The following is a 20,466-nucleotide window of genomic DNA, read 5'->3' on the forward strand; positions in this document are numbered from 1 at the left end:
ATGGGATGTCCCCCCTGGCAAATACCTGATACAGCTGTGAGGCATGCCAGATGTGGGAGTTGTGATAGCTTCCAGGGCTGCCAGCACACACATCCATGGTCATGCCCTGGGCATTGCACATGACCTGGCAGTTGATGGAGGGATATCCCTTGCGGTTTATTTATCGCCTACCCTGCTCACCAGGTGGTGACTTGATGTGTATGTGCGTACAGTCTATTGCACTCAGTACCTCCAGGTATTCTGCCACATGGTGGAAGAGATGCATATTGCTGGCCAACTCCTCCTGCATTTGGGGGAAGTATATGTGCTCATTGGCATGTGGTAACATGGCATCCAGGAAATGGTGAAGTAGCCTGGATGCTGATGCCTGTGAGATCCCCAGGATATCTCCAGTTGGCCTTTGAAAGGTACCTGTGGCTAGTATTCTCAAGCTTACACATAACTTCGTGTCCACTGGGATGGGGTCCCCTCTGTTATTTCTGGCTCTGAGGTGTGGCCGGCACAGCTCAACAAGTTGCTGTATGGTGTCCCTGTCCACCCTGTAACACTCTACTACCTCCAGATCATTTAGCCCCTGGTAGGTTACCCTGGGTCTGAACACTCTTTTCCTCCTCTGGTGCCTGAGGTGGTTGTCAGCATCATCCTCCACACCACCTTCAGTCTCCAACACATACTGGTGAATCAAAGCTATGGCAGCCCCTAACATGTACATATTAAAAGTTCCCTGTCTGTATACACCGATGGTGCAGAGTGTATGGGAATACACAAGTGTGTGTGAGGTGCTTTCACACTTTTTACTATTGTGCTATGGATGCTGCTGATGTCATTGGATGTGTAAGTGCAATTCCAGCTGCAGGGTATCTTAATTATGGGTTTTACAGTGAGTACTGCAATTGTGAGGCCTTCGGTGTTGAATTATGCTTTCCTGCCATGATTCATCTGTTGCCCTTTAATTCACTTTTCAACCTGAATCCCCTCCCATTGTCAGGCATGACTCCACCTGTCGGCTTTCTTGTTTTGTACTTTCCCTACCCAGGAATGTGTTGCGAAATGTGTTATGTAGCTGATCTACTGCAATTTTGCTTTGTTCTGCTGTGACAGTACTGTTTTCTTTGCAGTACCGCACCTCCCCTTTCCTGTTCTGCATGTAGCTGCTAGCAGCCTTGTTAGCTGTTGTCAATGACCCACTGTGGGTTCCTAGGTGTTAATTACTCATTTGTACTCCAATTTCCATGCTGCAGCATTTCCTTATTTTATTCCCATATCCTTCCTGTTTCCGCTCCGGTGCGCGCCGCGCACAGCCCTTTACCGGGTTTACAGTGTGTTTTAATCCACGTTCACATGCACATTCGTTTACCTTGTGTGCTCTCAGCTAAGCAAAGCTATGGCTACTTCAACACACCCCTATCCTGCAGCTTTGCTTAGCAACAGGCAAACTGGATTTGCAATGCTCCAATGTGTTTACAGCAAAGGTGGCACACCCCTCTCTTGATGTCATCTTTACCTCCAGGGCACACCTCGGTGTTGTAATGCTACACTGTGAGGTACATCCTTACACCAGCGGGGAATTTGTGATTCACTATTACTCCACTCATTTGCATGGCATTGCCTACTAATTCCTAGTTACCGCGCAGAACACTGTCACAGCCCCTTAGCAACCCTTGCGCCATGGTGTGGTGTAGCATGCGTGCCACTGACTATTATGGGGAAATCATGAAAAGTGTTACATTGCAGTTTTATTCCATATAATTCTATTTTCATTGTGATCCCGTTTGCGCACTGATGCCCTGTGCTTTAACTTTGTGTTAGTGTAGGCATAACATTAAATGTTCTTTTTTATATTTTGTGCATGTCTTTTTATGCCAATGGCTATATATTTAGCCATTGGCATATATTAACAGTATAATACGTGTGTTTGGTCTGCTGTCATGGCTCCGATTTTATGTTTGTAAAAATGTAAACTGTTTTTTTCGATTTACATTTCTGCATGCTTACACTATGCCTGCACAACTTTCTGAATCACTATATACCTTCATTTGCATGCTACACTGCTGCACATGGGGTGATTAGCATACAGGCACTGGGAGCTGCGCGGGTGTAGCGTATGCAAGTAATGCATGTGGAAACAGCTCGTACCTGAATTGCTCGGCGGCCATATTTGGTGTTAGATCACCGACGCTACACCTGCACCTGGCGCAAGCTTCATGAATCCTGGGGTTTGTCTACGAAGTGTGCTCTTAAAAAGCTTTAATCAAGTTTCGAAAGTATTATGATTTTAATATGAGATAGAGTAGAAAAGCTACTGTGACTGTCACAAGGCATACCAGTGATCAGCCAAATGATAGAAAGTTACTATGTTTACCTCAGTTAACCACTATAGCAGTCCAAAGAGACTGATTACAAATAGTAAATCATTTCTCAATAGGTACCACAACATCACCATATTAAGCTTCCCCATGATGGCAGACTCTAGTGAATATGAAGATTTGCAAACAAAACACACACTCTGTGCCTTACTACCTCACTGTTGTACTGTACTACTCAAAAGACTGACTTCTGTGCAGGGGACGTAGTCTAGCTTCAGGTCCTGACAGATAGCAAGGTTAACAAAAATCACATTGGAATCTTGGATTTCTTCCCTTGAAAAATAGAATCGGCCATTACCTTATTTTACTTGAAAAACTTTAAATGGGGTAAATAGTTAATGCCATTTTTCTCGTGAAAATATTGGTTGTTAGTATTCATGTTTTACTTATCTACCAGGACTGGCTGCCTAGCATAAGTATCTCTGTTGCAAGCGACTGTTGCAAAGTTGTACAAATAGAAACCTCTTAAGTGCAGCTCGATGAGCTCATATAAAACCAAAGTATCTCCTCAGTGCTGTTTAACATGGATAAAAAAAAAATTAGAAACAAAATGTTACAGCAGGAAACTCGTATGGTCAAATTAGAAATACAGATAAAAAATAAAGATAAGCGCTTTTGTTCCTTAAACCATCCAATGGGATAACTAAATAGCAACCAAGCCTCCATACAGAACAGCAGATCTTAAAAAGGTATTGTAAGTGAACAAAAGCAGTTATGTTTTAACTTTTTGTGAAGATCTTTCTTTGTGGATTAAAGTTTTGTATTTCTAATCTTTGGTCATCTGAGTTTCCTGCCGTAACATTTTGTTTCTTGGTTTAGTTAATTTATTTTGGTGACATGTAAAAAAGAAAATCCTAACGCTGCATGTGCCACTGACTTAGAAAGAATGAGCCCAAAGGAGGAACTTTCCCATAACGAGGTACATTTGACATGCATTATTATAGCAATAACCCACGCTTGGGTGTGGGTAATGCGGGATTTACCCACGGTTGGCATGGTTTGGTCCTGAGGGCGAAGCCCGAGGGACCAAACAAAGACAACCGTGGGTAATCCATTACCCACACCCAGGCGTGTTATTGCTATTATCTATGACATTATTTAAGAAAAGAAATAATTACTTTTCTTAAATAATGGCATTGTATAATGCCTCTTTGCTGCCCTTCCGCAGCTGTCTGGTATCTGCGGCAGTTCTGATGTACTGCATGCCTACGCAGTACATCAGAGTTGTGGCCAAAGCAAGGGAGAAAGCAAGATCTTCGTTGCTTTTTACTGTTTCGCTATGTTAAATGGGTTTAACATAGCGAGACAGCTTTAAAATAAGCAACGGTCCATTGCTTATTTTAAAGCTGTCTCGCTATGTTAAACCCATTTAACATAGCGAAACAGTAAAAAGCAACGGAGATCTTGCTTTCTCCGCTGCTTCTTATTCTAAACCTGTCTCGCTATGTTAAATGGGTTTAACATAGCGAGACAGCTTTAAAATAAGCAACGGAGATCTCCGTTGCTTTTTTTAAACCTGTGTCACTATGTTAAACTCTTTTAACATAGCAAGACAGTGTTTTAAAAGAGACTTATACTAATGGAAAAAGTCCGGGTGACCAGACCTTTTTCCATTAGTATAAGTCAATTTACAACGTGCACGCTGGCCAATCAGCATGCAGCTTTTGGAATATTAATGGGGGGTCATAGTATAATAAGTGTAATCCAACACCTTTTCTCTCAAAATCTCCCCAGTTTTGGAGGGAAAGAGATACAATTTGAGTCAAAGAGACATTAAACTTAACAGATCCATTCAGAGCCCATTAACTCATTCATTATACACGTTCTTGATTATGGTCAAAAATGCTAAAACTGAAACAGCTATTCATCAGACAAGGAAAAATAAACATCCATCATGTTCTGAACTTCACAAATGCCAACTATTTTATCCATTGCCGTGACCATCACTTAAGAGTTTTTACAAATACAAATAAAATGCAACCACATAATGAGTTAATAACTTAAAAATGTAAATAAAAAAATCGGAAATTGAAGGGGCTACTCAGAAATTCATGGGACACCATTATTTTGCCCTCAAAACTGGTAAATACCAAGAAATTCATTATGGTTGAGAGGTCTGAATGGGGCATTAGAATGTCTAAGGGGGTCTGCTGTTAGGGGGGGGGGTGGCCTGGCTGCAGGGGCAGGTGCTGGCTGGGGCCACCCTGATGTATTACCTTGCCTACATTTGACCATGATCCGGTTCTGTATATATATATATATATATATATATATATATATATATATATATATATATATGTGTGTGTGTGTGTGTGTGTGTGTGTGTGTGTGTGTGTATATACATATGCGTAGCCTGTTGTGTGAGATGGTGAACTTTGTCCTTTTCCCAACTGTAGTGGAATCTTGGAGTTAGTATATTTATTTGGGTGTATGGAGGGCATAGCCCCCCCCACCTGGGTTAGGAATGGTGTGGTTTAGGTTTTGTTTCTTTTAGGGTAAGTGGTTACTTACCCTGGGAAGATCTTCATTGTTCCACTGCTTCAATGAAGTTTGATTTCAATATTTTGAGTGTCAGTGAACTGTGATTCAATGATGTAGGATTTCTATGAACTCAGGTATATTTCCTCATACAAACCACACAGGCATATTTGTAAAACTATGAAGCATATCATGACCAGTTTCATTAATTATGACATTAAGAATCACATGAGGCTTGACCCCAAAAATTTGGCTTTGTCAAAGGAAGATTATGCCTCTTATACCTTGTCAATTTCTTTGAGAGGGTTATGCAAGTTGTTAACAGTGCTCTTGCTATTCATGCAGCTTATCCTGTTCTGGCTAAAGCATTCAAGACCATTCCTCATGCCATAATTGTAATGAACTGACAGCCCTAAACATAGATTCGTACATGATAAGATGTTTACCTGACTGGCAATGGAGAGAACTCACATAGTTTGTGTGGCAGGTACTTCTTCATATAGTACTAAGGTAAGCAGTGGAGTCCCTCAAGAGTCTTAAGTGGGTCCTCTTTTATTTGGCATCTGTTTCTCCAGTCTCAGAAATGATAACCAAGACCTCTACCTCAAGTTAACCAGTTCTGCAGACAACTACATACTGACTGCACATATCAAAACCTCCTCAGATATCTGCACTCTTCAACAAAAGAGAAGGAGGCCCCAACACATAAATGCCATTGCTGGTAGCACAATATGGACCAAAAAGACAAATAACCAGCACAGCTACCACGACCATAAAATTAAAATAGATAAGTTTATTATGAACTTTCTGCGCTCTTCAGAAAGTGATTACCCTAGTTAACACCTGGTATATGGAAAATGGACTTAAGCTGAATGCCAAAAAGTGCAGCATTCTTTCCTTTGGAAAACAAAAATTACCCACATCATGCAATACAGAAAGCATGCCTTTAATAAATGAAAAGGCAGCCAGGGACCTGGGCACTTGGCTCAGCTGTTCCCTCCCCTTTTATCATCATGTAGTAACTGTTATCAGGAAATCCTTCTAGTCAGTACAGCTAAATAGTCAAAGATATTTCATCCAGATCCAAAAAAGTTAGCATTCCCCTTTATTCGGTACCGATCAGACCTATTATAGAGTTCAGCATGCTATTTGCTATTTGGTAATGTATGTCGTGTAACATATCAACAAACTTGAAAATCCCCAGAGGTTCCTATCAAAAAAGATCCCTGGTGTAAATAACTATAGTAACCAGGAGAGAATGGAAGCCCTGTCCCAGTAATCTGTGTCTCATTGACCCTCAAAGGGAGGATCTGTGCCTTACTTATCGCACCATTAGACATTCAGTGTTATTTGACCTTCTATATCTAAATAAGTCAGATAGCTCAGCTAATACTATTACCAGATATCTAAACCTTAATCATTAGATAAGCAAAATGCTATGGAGAGTTAGATTCATCAATCACCCATCCCCCCATGGAATAAACTTCCTCAACAGGTTAGACAATGTGGTTGAATACCTTCCTTCAAAACCTGTATGACTGCATGAGTGCTTTAAGTTTACCACAAGATAGCTGTTATCTCTTTCCTTCAAAAAGAAGATAAAGCCTGATAGTGGGTATTGGCAAGCTATACTTAGTCTTTGGACTATATGGCCTTGAAACCCCAATGACACCTGTGAAAAGCCTCTCCATAATATTGTTGTCTCTTTAAGTGCTAGTCTCTTGTTTTCTTTTAGCAGTTACATAACACAATCATAAGAAATCACAAATGACATTTCTGCTCAATATGCACTTAATTAGCTGTTTGTTATCAGCCATATACAAGGAGCCGCTACTCAGTCAGTTACTGTACTCTCCTCTCCTCGCAGCCTTCTGACTTACCACGTCAAACCAGGAGCCTGTGAATGGAGAAATCTAATGGAAAGGAGTAGGAAGGAACCCTCCGAAGAAGAGATCAGGACATCCTGGCACAGCACCATAAAAAAGCAGCTTCCTTACATACAGAACTAAAGAGTCATACGCCATTCAAACATTCCACAATGAAAATGCCATACTTTTAGCGTCAGGAAAATAAAAAAATGTAGAAAACATTACAATAAAAGAAATAAAATATAGGGGAGGAAACACAGACACATTTCTGATGTTACAAGAAAAATGTTTATTATGAGATTGTGTGAATGTTTTAGCAGAAGTTTGTTATTGTTAGAAAAGGGAAACTAAAAGGTTTATAATGTTTCTTTGAAGAAGTTCTTGTAATGAATAAAACACAAGGTAATCTTCAATAAAGAATGTGTTGCTTTCAGCATGGATTTATTATCTAAAAAGGATGTTTAGCTAAGTAAAGAATATGACCTACGTCCTTAAGCTGACTTGAGTTTTCTGAAAGTTTAGCACACAGTTATTGACAGATGCCAAGTCATAAGCTTGTATTTTATTTTGTTTTATCTTTTTTTAACCAAGAAAGACCTACACTAGCTCTCCAGACTAATGTTTCACAAAGCAGCTGGTCATAGGGTAGTAATAATATGACTAAATGTATATGCTGCATGAATTAAACAGCCCATCTCTGTGCATGGAAACACTACAACAGTACAAAACATTAGTTTCATGATGACCCACATTTTTGTCCAAATGATTGTCTCTGCTATAACAAATTATATTTAGGAAGAAGGAAGCCGGACAGGGGAAAAAGAGACAAAGAGAGAGAGAGTGAGAGATATACAAAGACACACACACACACACACACACACACACACACACACACACACACACACACACACACACACACACACACACACACACACACACATACACACACACACATCACATTGTTTATTTCAACTAAGGGAAATAAAGATCCAACTGAAATTTGTAGTAGAAGGCCTGCATTTCCTCACAGCAAAAACATATATTTTTGCATATGACTCCATAACACAGTTCTGACTACCAAAGTCTCTTCTACTTGTCCTCTTGAACCATTTGCTTTTTTTTTTTGGAAAGTATTCTTCAGATGTTTTCTTTCTTTCTTTTTTATGTTTTAACCAAATTCTAGCATGTACTTCAGAAGGTAAACACAGTCACAAGCACCTAACCAGAAAAAAAGGTTGTACAATGCTTATCTTGGCCACTTGTCTCTTTTAGTTTAGTTTACCTCACAAGTTGCAAGACACGAGTATCACCTAATCATAAAGGAAAACCAGCAGTCCTATGCATATCATAATTATTAACATTTTCAATAAATCACTGAACATTTCCATAGAAAATAGAATGCACAAAAGAGGATAATGACTGCACTAATTTAAAATGATTAAATGATTTTAAGTTTTAGGACACTTAATTACATGTTTTGAAAATAGAAAAAAATATCAAGTAACTATAATTATATTAAATAAATGTATTAATGTGTACATTCTATATGGTATCACCAAACGTGCTGTTTTTTACATTTAAAATAGATTTCTACTGCATTAAGATATTCTATTAATAAATGTTTAAAACACCTCAATCAGCATCGACTGGTAAAGCATCTGCTAGATGTGCCAATGTGTCATACAATACCATTGGAGCAATGATACATTTCTGCTACATCCCAGAAAAGTAAAGAAGTGTGTAGTGTTACCTGAGCTCTTGATTGTCTTAGTGAAGTAAGAGATGCAGATGCTTGCTTGTCTGATATTGAAATATATGGTGAAGTAGAAGGCCCTGAAAGGACAGTGAACAGTATCATTTTGAAACTGTTTAATACAGAATGATTTATCATAAAATTGACTACTGTTTATGCTCGCCATCAAAACAAATTTGGAAATATATAAGTACTTTCATTCACTTCAGATTGTGAACTGCTCCAGTTTAGGTTTGCTGGGATTGCACAAGGTATCATTTTCCCCTTATTTTTTAAATATTATAATTTCACTTATACTCCAGTCTAGTCATACACAGAGTCAAAACACAACAGGAAGCTGGAGGTTTGTTCTACATTAATGAATGACTGAATTAATTCACTGCTAAATTTTATCAAATGACTTTCAAGAGAAACACGCATGCAAACAAATAAGCTCAACCTTTGCTTTCACTGACTTTCATCATGCCCACTCATTTCCATGAAGCCTAATATATGCAATAAAAAGTAACATTCTGTATTATTTTTTTTCAAAACTTCAAAGTAAAATTTTGGGTTTCATGGCTGCTAAGTAGCACGTAGTCCTGTCTGAATTAACACAAATACTTCAGTCAAACTGTGCACACCTTTGTACTTTAATGAAATAATTTGCATTGTTGTGTAATTAAAAAGTAGATCTTTATTTATAATTTATACTTTGGCTAACCAATGGCTGAATAACATAAACAGTTTTTTAACAATTAACAATTTATTCACTACAGAGTGATATAGAACTACTGAATGAAAATAAGCTGATGCCTTCTTGGCTGACAACAAAAAGGTCAGTTTATCTTTAGCTGATTAGGTGAATTGGCGTGTGTGTGTGTGTGTGTGTGTGTGTGTGTGTGTGTGTGTGTGTGTGTGTGTGTTTTGAGGGGTAAGAGTTTGGAGCTATAAATGGGCACATAGCCCTTCTGTAGGCTTCACAGCCAACTGCTGACTGACATAATATGAGTGAGTGAGTGAGTGAGTGAGTGAGTGAGTGAGTGAGTGAGTGAGTGAGTGAGTGAGTGAGTGACTGACTGAGTGACTGACTGAGTGAGTGATGAAATTTGCAAAAGCTCATGCTTCTTCACTTGGTGGTTAGCCACAATAAAACCAATAATGGAAAAGTATGATCTATTTAAAAGATTGTGGTAATGAATCAGTACTAGATGTCCTAGCTGGGGAGAGGAGCTTACTGTTGGCTGATTATGGAGCTAGGCATATGGAGACAGATGCCTTTCCTTACAATCTCCACTAGAAAACCGAAAGGTGAATATTCTCATATAAGTGGATAGGGTATGGGGGGGCAACCCCTTATGCTAAGGAGACAGCAGGAGAAAACAGACATCCTGCCCCCCTAAAAAAATCTGGGGACAAATTCAGAAAGGGTACCATAAGGAGTACATAAGATGTATATCTCGCTGTAGGTTCATCGGTTACTACTAGGCTAACTGCCCTTGTGGGCCATTTTAAGCTTAGCCAATTACCCCATGTGAGAATCAAACCTTGCACTGTGTGTATGTAAGGTAAACACCTTAACCATTATGCCACAGTCCCATACACATAGCCATTTCCTCGTCAGAGACAGCCCTACTATAGTGCTTTAACACAAAGATGTTGGTTGTCTCCATGACTCTGCTAAATACTAATAGGGAGGGTCACAGATTGTAACTAGACTAATGATCACTAAGGGCCTTACAAGCCTAGCAGTGCACCACAAACCCCCTGGGATCCTGAGTATCATGGGCATCTATGTGGGGGGGTGGGAATGTTAGTAGGGAGGTAACTAAGGGATTTGTTGGGGATTGTTAGGATAATAATGTTCTTATTGATGGCTTCTGTTCATAAGGGACATGGGGCCAGGCTGGGGGTAAACTTACAATTTCCCACCTAGTTGTCAAGGTTTTGTTTGAATAGGGTCAGGGATGAACTCTGTTTTATATGGATATTCCAGGGGATGCATATGCTAATTATCTATGTGATCTCCCCATAACTGCTTTTTGTAAGGCATTTACACAGCCAAGAGATTCAGGGAGTCTCTCTACTAAATAAAGCAACAAGTCAACTCACAACTGTTCATGATATTAAACATGACCAAAAGCTTGTGCTCACCTATCACAGTACAGAGAGTTTAGCAGACAGGTGGTGTTCGGGAGGGGTGCATGTGTGTATATGTTGGGCTGCATGTCTGTGTGTGTTGGAAGGCCGTCATACCTGCATACTCCCCCAAACTAGTTAAGAAATCCTGCAGCACTGGGGGGTACACTAGACACTTGGGGTAACTCTAAACTTTGTGCCTTAATGGTACTTGCAAATGATGTGGGTCAGGTTCTTTAATGCACTTACAAGACACATGGGTTGGGGGAGATGCTATACCTCAGAGATATTCATACATAACATTGTTGCTTAAAGACAATTAGTGAAATTCAACATTTCAATATACATCCTGGTTTTACTCCCCAGTGAAAATCTGACTAGATTTCACATTTTCTAGGTTCTTTGCTACTTCATCTAATCTGGCCCTCGTGTGTTGCTCCCTCACAAAAGTAATTTTCTATATTTTTGTATGTTAGGTTTGGATAATTTCTCAGATTCTTCCCAACCCCTTTCTTTATTTTTTTATCAATAAATATTTCATTATTGATTCTGTCAGCTGCTAGTAGTAATCATATGTTGCAGTGACAAATAAAGTTATAGGCATCAGACTTTATATAATTTGAGTAATTTCAGAGAATAGCCAATTTCTTCATTTGTACTGTACTGATGAATCTACAAAAGGGCAACGCATGTCATACGTACAGCTAATGAAATTTGGAGTGACTTCATCCATGAAAGCTTATAAAAAATCAATAAGCATCAAGAAGCCTTGGAGCTGAAACACCTTTATGTTCTTCAGGGTTCATTTGCATTTCCCCATGTGACTCTTCATAGGAAATTTAAGGAATTACACAGTGGAGATTCTGGTTTGCTTGGGTTTTTCTTGTTTTCACATATGCGTTTTTTTGTTTGACCTTTGTACTTGCTTTATTGGTATTAGTTGTCATACACATTTCTTTTCCCATTACCAGATGTTCAAACAGAAGGCTCTCAGTGTGTTATCAGGCATAGTGCTTCCTTATGTAAACTTGTGGACCATACACATTTTGCATTTTTTCTGTATCCTATTCAGTTATTTAGGACTCATTGATTACTTAGGGTAAAGAACCCAACAAGGACCCATTTCAGACACTGCCAGAAAGATGTAATCAAATGTAAAATAAATAAATAAACAAACAAACAAACAAACAAATAATTAAATAAATAAATACCATATCATTACAATAAATAAATAACAGAGTATAAGGATATATTCTGCAGTATACATTTCTACAGTAATAAGCGACAAACAAATGAACCCCATGGGCACCAATCCATTTCAAGGCGGGACCTGATCTCTATTTCACTGATTTATTCCTTCATGTTTATCTAATGTACAGACAGCTCCCTGTTATATTTGCCAGTGTAGTGCTCTAATTCAAGTGGCAAAAAGCTCTGTGAGCACAAGGTGTATTCAGGGATCAATATGTACTTGTTAATTTAATTTAATTTAATTTAATTTAATTTAATTTAATTTAGTGGTTAACCAGGTTAAGTGGAGTGATCCTCAGACCTTTTTTGCATGACCTGGCCACAAGGACAGGGTATAAACACCACATACATAAATGTGGTCAAAATGTATGTTAACTGTTTAATTAATTAGCATATTATTAGGAAGTAATCAAGAATACCCACCCAGACATAGGAGAAAATGCAAACTCTACATAGTTAATCAACAGAAGTCAGGATTAAGCCCTAGTCCATGGGTTATGAGACCGAAATCTTGCCACTGGGCTGGTCGGTATAATTATATGAATCGAGAGAAGCAAATAAACAGAATCATAAATATGAAGACATTAAATCATTTATGCATTACTCAGAGTTGTAAACATTTCTCATTTCTATGAAATGTCACTAGAGAATAGTTAGAAATATGTAGATTAGTTAGAGGGTCACACAGAATAAGTCGGTACAGTAAAAATAAGGTTATGATGTATAACAACATAGTATCAAAGGCAGCAAGCACAACATTTTGTGAAGCTACAAGTAAGGTCATAAGGTACAACAAAAATGAGTGTAGAAATGAAACAGTTAAAATAACGAGAGGGTGGGAAATAATGCAGAAATCCCTTTCTCTTAAGTAAGCCGTGTGCTGGGAACTAAACTTCCTTATATTCCCATCATTTCGGATATCAGTTGGAAGGGTGCCCCAATTTCAAAGCTAAAGACAAAAAAAATTCTTTGTCCTGAGTGAGATATCTATCACTTGAGTTAAATTCCACAGCATCAGATATAATAAGGAATTCTACTTATGTGTTATGTAAACAAGAGAGATTAAACAACTCAGATGGAAGAAACAGTCCCATCTTGAAATGAAATTATATGAAATCACATCACCAAGAAGCAAATCCAGTTCCCTGGGTTTCGGTTGTATAACCCAATACACTACTGTTTTGGATACTCTATGTGTCAATGAAATTATAGATGCTACACAGACATTGGAATCCTGTGACATCCTAGTGAATTCCTTCTTTCCTTCAGGATGAGCCATGTATGTTTGGACACAGAACTACATTCCATCAGTCGGTCACATTTAGAAGACGTAATGTTAGTTTACAAAAAACAAATGTCATCTTTTGCCTATAGGTACTATAAATAGTTAGGGGGGTGTTTAAAATCTGTACTTTTTGTGTTATTTTCTTCTTTTAAAGGAAACTAGGTGGGGGGCTTTGCTCCCCCATACCCCCTAGCTATATATACCAACTCCAGGGTTGCACAATATTGGGAAGGGGGACAAATCTCAGTTTTATGCCTTGAATACTGGTTTTCGATCAAATGAAATTTCGATCAAATGGGTTTAGGTCAAATGGTCTTTCGATCAAATGAAGTAGACCCATATATATATATATATATATGTGTGTGTGTGTGTGTGTGTGTGTGTGTGTGTGTGTGTGTGTGTGTGTGTGTGTGTGTGTGTGTGTGTGTGTGTGTGTGTGTGTATGTATATATATATATATATATATATATATATATATATATATATATATGTACTTCCCTTTTTTATCCATTAATAAACAGACTGTGCTCTCCACAGATTACCTGTTTTTCCCCCATCTAAATTACCAATTTTCTCCTTTTATGAGTCAATTTGTCAGTTTCCTTTATGAATATCATAGATCTTCAAATGAAACTTTGTCTAAATGAAAGAATGGTCCTTTTCTAGCTTGCTAGCTTATTGTTTTCTGTCAGAAAGTAAGTTACAGTAATGACCAGGTGCATGGCCATGGTTGTCACTTGAAATCTAGCAATGGGTTTAGACATAAATCTGCTTTGCTTCATAACAATGCAGTGAGGTGCAGCTGTACAAAATGTGATTGTCAGTTTCTGACCTTAGTTAAATCTTTTTGGTCTGCAAGAGTATTTTTAAATCTCTACTTTACTTTAAAATCATTTTTTTTCTTTCACTTAAGTACATTTTGCTAGGAATAAGTTTAATCTGGTTGATGGACTGTGGCAGATGTGGTGTGCAGAATACACGTGACATGACTGAAAGTAAGCACACTAGTTTTTGTAATTGCTTTTATTTGTTTCAAAACTGCATATCTCATTGTTATTTAGTGGAGCACAGAAATATATATTTATTGCCACTGAATTTTTATTTCTCATTAGAAGTAAACAATCTTACATGCAGTTGTTTCAGATTAAGTAATGTTCTATGCGCCCTTTTTGTTTCATGTATTGAGAAAGTGTAAGAAATTCATCATGAGTGATAGTACAGCATTTGTAAGCACTGCACCCTGCATCCTGCATAGGAAAGAACAAAATCAAGACATGATCATTTGTATAGATGTTAGTAACTTCTAATTTCAATGTTTCCCTGCAAATTATCTGCCCCAGAATGCAACCTATCAAAAAAGTTTCTTGATGTATTTCAGTATTCATATTACATGGTAAGCATTTCTTGCTCTCACCAATTTCACTGTGAGTTTTCAGTTGTAGCTTTAGTTTTAAACAGTTGCTGCATAGCTCTGCGTATAGTGAGTTAAGAAACAATAACTAAGGAAAAAAATAAAGAATTTTATTTTCAACAAGTGAGAGAGAAGACGGGGAGATAAAGGGACCGTGATTGCCTTGAGCACTGTCAGTCTTAAACAATATGATCTAAAAATGCCAAACATTAATTACAAAGACAAAAATATTGACTGTGCAGGTAAGGCAGCAAGATTTAATTGATGAGGTAATGTGCTAAAACTACCTATGTCCAGTACACTTTGATATGATTCATGCTATCTGTTCCTGACTACTGTGTGTCTAGGTTAAACTCTTAACTAACTGGATACTGAATAAAATCTCTATAAAGTGTCACTGAATTTTTTCCACTATCTTTGATTAAAAACCATTGCAGAAAGGATGTTATTTTACTCTGCATTCCCTTTGGAAAATTGTTTTGTGCTACCTCCATTAAAAAAATGCTCATTGCTTGCACATACACTCATTTTTTGAAAGCTGTTATACACTTAGTAATTAATTACAGTGAGTTACTTGGAAGTTTAGGGGCTTGCTCATTTTTCTTCTAGGTTTGCAGTATGCATTAATAAGACACTTTTATGGCATCTAGTACAGTCACGCATCATTCATTCATTCTTTAATTACTTGATTTATCTAGTTCAGGGTTACAGGGCAGCTTGAGTGTAACCTAGCAGGATGCCAGTCTATAAAGGGATGCAGGTAGACACACACCTACACACACATGCACACACACCAACACACATGCACACACACATTCACACTCGCACACGTGCGCACACATTCTCACACACACACACACACACACACACACACACACACACACACACACACACACACACACACACACACACACACACACACACACGCTTGCACACATGCTCGCATACACACACACACGCACATGCACATTCACACATACACACACGCACACGTGTGCACATGCTCACACACATGCACACGCACACACACATGCGCACATGTGCGCACACACGCTCACACACACACATGGGCGTGCGCACATACACAAACATACACACGCGCACACAGGCACAGTCAATTTGGAAGAAAAGCAAATAAACTATGGCATATCCTTTGCATGTGGAAGGGAATTGGATCACCCAGAAAAAGCTTACAAAAATATTAAGAGAACATACAGACTACTTATAAAAAAACATATTACAAAATGAAGTGTTATAGGGTACTGCCCATGCTAATTAGAAAAATGTTATTACACATGACTAATGAAAAAAAATCCTTTTCCTTTTTACAATTTTTGTACCATCAATGTCAAGTTCATAGTATAATGTAATAAAATTAATAGATAAAAATGTCACTTTTGTTTTAGAATATGTTATACATGCTATTAAGCAATGACTATGCTGATGCACATAACATGAAGAAAGAAAAAGATAAAATATACTACTACATACACAATAAATAAAACCACTGTAAACATGTCAGAATCAAACCGAGCTGCTAGAGCACTCATCATTCCAAAAACATTTATTCCACACTTTTGTCAGATAAAATGACCAGCAGAAATAACACTATCTTTAAAAACCTCATTTAAATATACATTTAAAGCCACATCTCTCCAATCAAATTAAAAATTCAATTAACAGTTAATTGATAAAGTGCTGTATTAACCCTTAAAACGCAAATAGTAAATGGCTAATCTACGATCACTGAGAAAACATTTAATGTTAATAGCTTCATTTCATCCAGGTAGTTTGTCAGCACCTAATCTGCCATTCAGCTTCTTTTCTTTCAATGAGATTTTTGTAATAACCACCTCTCAAATCTATTGGAACATGCTCTATGACTGCAAACAAAAACATTTTAAATTTGTCACAATTAGTTATATGTCTAAAAAGAACATTATTGTTATTCTTTACTTTAATATCATAAACATGTTCCTTTATTCTTGTGCCCAGACTTCTAGTACTCATACTTATACAATAACTCCGGCAGCCTGAACATAATGCAATATAAATAATACCTTTTGTCTGACAAGTAAACGTGTCTGGTATTTTTGTAATATAGTATAGACGTTGTAGTTCTAACATTACATAAAGTCCTTCATGTATAAATCTACAAGCAGTACAAAAATTACATTTTGTAAGTACCTGTTCCAGCAGTGTTTTTCTACATGCTAGAGACAAATTTCTCATTTATTTTATCTTCTTGAAATAATACAAACCTGATAAGTTACAAGACTAATCCTATAATGATTCTGAGTCCTTCAGCAAAAGATAAGACTACAAACTAAGCACATAATAAATGTAAGTAAACCATATACAACACCCAAAATACTACTCAGATAGTTAAAAGGGACCAAGCAAACCTAGTCACGTCCAACAAAAAATTGTAATATTGCATGCGTGTGTGTGTGTTTTGATAATGCAAGACCATGAGACAAAACATGTATTTTTGCTTATAGTTAGGATTGTCTATTTTTGTGGGGGGAAGTAAACACTATAGAAAGTATTTTGTGATACACAAATAGCATTTTGTCTGTGGTTTGCAGCACAGTTACTCATTTAGTGCACATGCCTGTGATGTAATAGTTAAGTGTACACTACAAAATATGGCATACGTGTTGTCATTTTTGCAGTGCGACATAGTTGATGTCATTGAACAGTTGATTTATATATATATATATATATATATATATATATATATACAGAGAGAGAGAGAGGAAGATATTTATCTATATCTATCTAGCTATAGATATAGATATGTGTGTGTGTGTGTCATTTTTGTAGCACAACATGGTTGATGTCATTAAACACTGATTTTATACACACACACACACACACACACACACACACACACACACACACACACACACACACACACACACACACACACACACACACACACACACACAAACACACACACATAGATAGATGATTCCATAATGAATGTTTGAACTGTTTCATGATCAACACAAAAAATCATTAACCAAAATGTACAGACCATTCATTATAGCAACAACATTCCAGACTAACACACAGTGCATCAGTCAAAAAAACAAATTCCATTTTCCAGTGTACTAAATTTGTACGAACAGTGATAATGTTATGGAAAGGGCTTTTTTTTTAAGGTAGGTTGCACATGAGGGTTAGGAGCAGGGTTAGGGTTAGCACTCACTACTAATGTGGGCAATGGTTTTTGCCTCAACCCTAACATGCGATTTACCTTAAAAAAACTTTCCATAACACCACACTATACAGTTCAGGCACTCACCATACACACACGCGTGCACAAACACACACACACACACACACACACACACACACACACACACACACACACACAAGTAAGCCTACTTTGCTGCACGTCCTCTTTGACATTGTACCTCTCCGCCCAAGTACCTATAACTTTTATACTTCATGGCACATAGACTGCAGTAATATGATCCTGCTACTGGCTCCTCCATGATGGTAACCCTACAGTGCCAGTCTGGTCTGTATCTGTAGTGTACAGAATGGCACTACAGTTAGCCTAGTCAGTCATCCCTTGTGTCCTCATCAGTGCTGTCACCCATTTACGAAGCACAGGCCTATGTGGAAATTGGTGACAGCGCTCCTGTGCTGTGTGTCATGTATATCTTTACTGTGTATCCTGAGTGACCTTAACAGCTATGTGATCCTGTGTCTGAATTACGCATATGCTAGCTTGACAGCTGAGTCACTCTGCATTACACATGCATCAAACTGTTGCAATGACTATGACTCTCACTCATACTTTCTTCTACAATATTAGCAATGATTTAACTTGTCCAACAAAAGCTCCTTTGAACTGCTGATTAGTGCATATGCATAAAAGCATACATTCATCAGTTTAGTTTAATATTTATTTTACATCATATTAATCCTTTTTTATTTACAGTAAGGAAGATGATTTGATCCAATAATGAAAAGTTCACCTGTCAACAAGTTAAAAGGCTTTTAAGATCTAAAACAAGAATTTAAATTTCTCCACTAAGATGTCAACAGACTTCTTGTGAGTGTTATACTGTACACAAGGGTTTTACTTGTGAAATACTCCCAGTTCACTGTTCTGTGGTTTTATTAATTTGCTGTCTGTATGTTTTTACTCTGCAGTACTGGTTACTGAGGAAAACAGGTAGACTGACTTGTAACATGGACTAAGGATTTTGACATCCATGGGCTAAGATTGAATTGAACATGGTATTCAGGTCATGTGAAATTCACTGTGCATCATGATTGCTAAAAACTGTCTCGATATTCACCTTCTCCAAATAGGATAAGGATTATAACTGATCAGCTTGTTTGTTTTTCCTTCTGTTGTTAGTCCCAATTTTCACCATCTTTAAAAATGTCGAACATTTCCTAGTGCGCCAGACTGAATATTTGAAAGGTCCCTAAAATCAGAAATACACATGCAAGTACTCAGAAATGTCTCAGATTATTCTAGAGAGAAAACAAACATATAGAACATATTTGTCATGAGGTGAGACAGGAAACAAACATATAGAACATATTTGTCATGATGTGAGGCAGAAAACTTGAGTATAGCTTTTTTTCAGTTCTTTCAGTTGCAAGTTAGTTTTCTTATTTTGAAAGTGTGCCATGCCTTTTTATGATGACTGAACCAAGATATCTGATTTTAAAATGCCGTAACCCACAGACAGCATCCTTCTTAAGTTATATTTTCTTTTCAGTTAAAGTGTTCATGGGGAGTCAATCCTTAGCCCATCACTGTTCATCTGAGTGCATGGCATCCCTGTATACATGTTCAGTACAACTAATGTTTCGCACTTCTTGTACCAGCGAGTGACAGTATCTGTTCTAACACCATTTTCGCCACTGCACTTTATTCATAATTTCCTAACATTGTCTACATCAATTGCTATGCCTAAAAAGGGTAAAATAAGATTAAAACAATGTATAGAAACAACCACTAAGCACTTTTGACTCTTACAGTAGCTCAGACTTCTTCCTGCATTCAGGCAACAGCCTTTTATACTACAATAATAGGCAATTATTTTTCTGTTACCCTATTCCATGCAATCAATTACCTTACTAATTACTGGGATAATTTTAAAGAAACAACTTACAGTTGATATACATTTCAAGACATATTCCACATTTCCCATAGACAATATTTCATAAAAGCAACAAGTTAGTATCCTTACAAAAATGAACCTAGAAACAAGTTAGAGATAATACTAATACTAATACTAATGCTAATGCTAATACTAATACTAATACTAATGCTAATGCTAATACTAATACTAATACTAATACTAATTTACTGACATACTAATATGAATAATGACAAATTTGAAAACTAATTGGTACTCAGTTTTTCACATGCGCTTCATGGGGAACTGTGTTTAGCCTTTCATGGCATAAAGGATCAATCCCACTTTGACTTTCTTTTCACAGAAAAATGGTTCCCTAGCATATTAAAGGAACTAAACCTTCATGAACAGATAAAGACAGAATACGTTAGATTCATATCCCAATGTATCTCCCATAGCTGGAGCAAATTTCTACCACATTTCAAGCAGAGTAGCACGCTTACCACCTTCAAGGTAAACTCAGATAACTGGATGTGCAGCCTCAAGTTCTCCCCGGTCTATCTTACATTGCCCTCTTTGTCGTTGGCGTGAACATTTGAATATGAGCTACTGACTAGGCTTTTGGTGCTCTGTATTTTCTCTAGCACTTGCCTACAAACCTATGAACTTGTAGTACACATCTATTAAGACTGAAAAGTTTAATCCTTGCCATAGATGACTTGTGAAAAACCTGATTGTTTTAACATGCAGATCATATAAAGACCTCCATATTAAGGAATGTTTAAGATCAGCAGTGCCATAAAACAAATCTACTGAAGTAGT

At 37.4% G+C, this 20,466-nt stretch overlaps 1 protein-coding gene across 1 annotated transcript in view; it reads right to left on the bottom strand.

The window, feature by feature from the left end:
* The window catches only part of LOC122794239 (cyclic nucleotide-binding domain-containing protein 2-like), a 746,060-nt gene that overhangs the window by 424,184 nt on the left and 301,410 nt on the right, over positions 1-20,466 (bottom strand). Inside the window, exon 6 of the mRNA XM_044062478.1 lies at positions 8,463-8,545. Coding sequence (XP_043918413.1) covers positions 8,463-8,545 — 83 coding nt within the window. The remainder of the gene's footprint in view (positions 1-8,462; positions 8,546-20,466) is intronic.

The sequence above is a fragment of the Protopterus annectens genome, chromosome 2.part1, assembly GCF_019279795.1.
Source record: "Protopterus annectens isolate FY-2018-M chromosome 2.part1, PAN1.0, whole genome shotgun sequence".
NCBI lineage: Eukaryota > Metazoa > Chordata > Ceratodontiformes > Protopteridae > Protopterus > Protopterus annectens.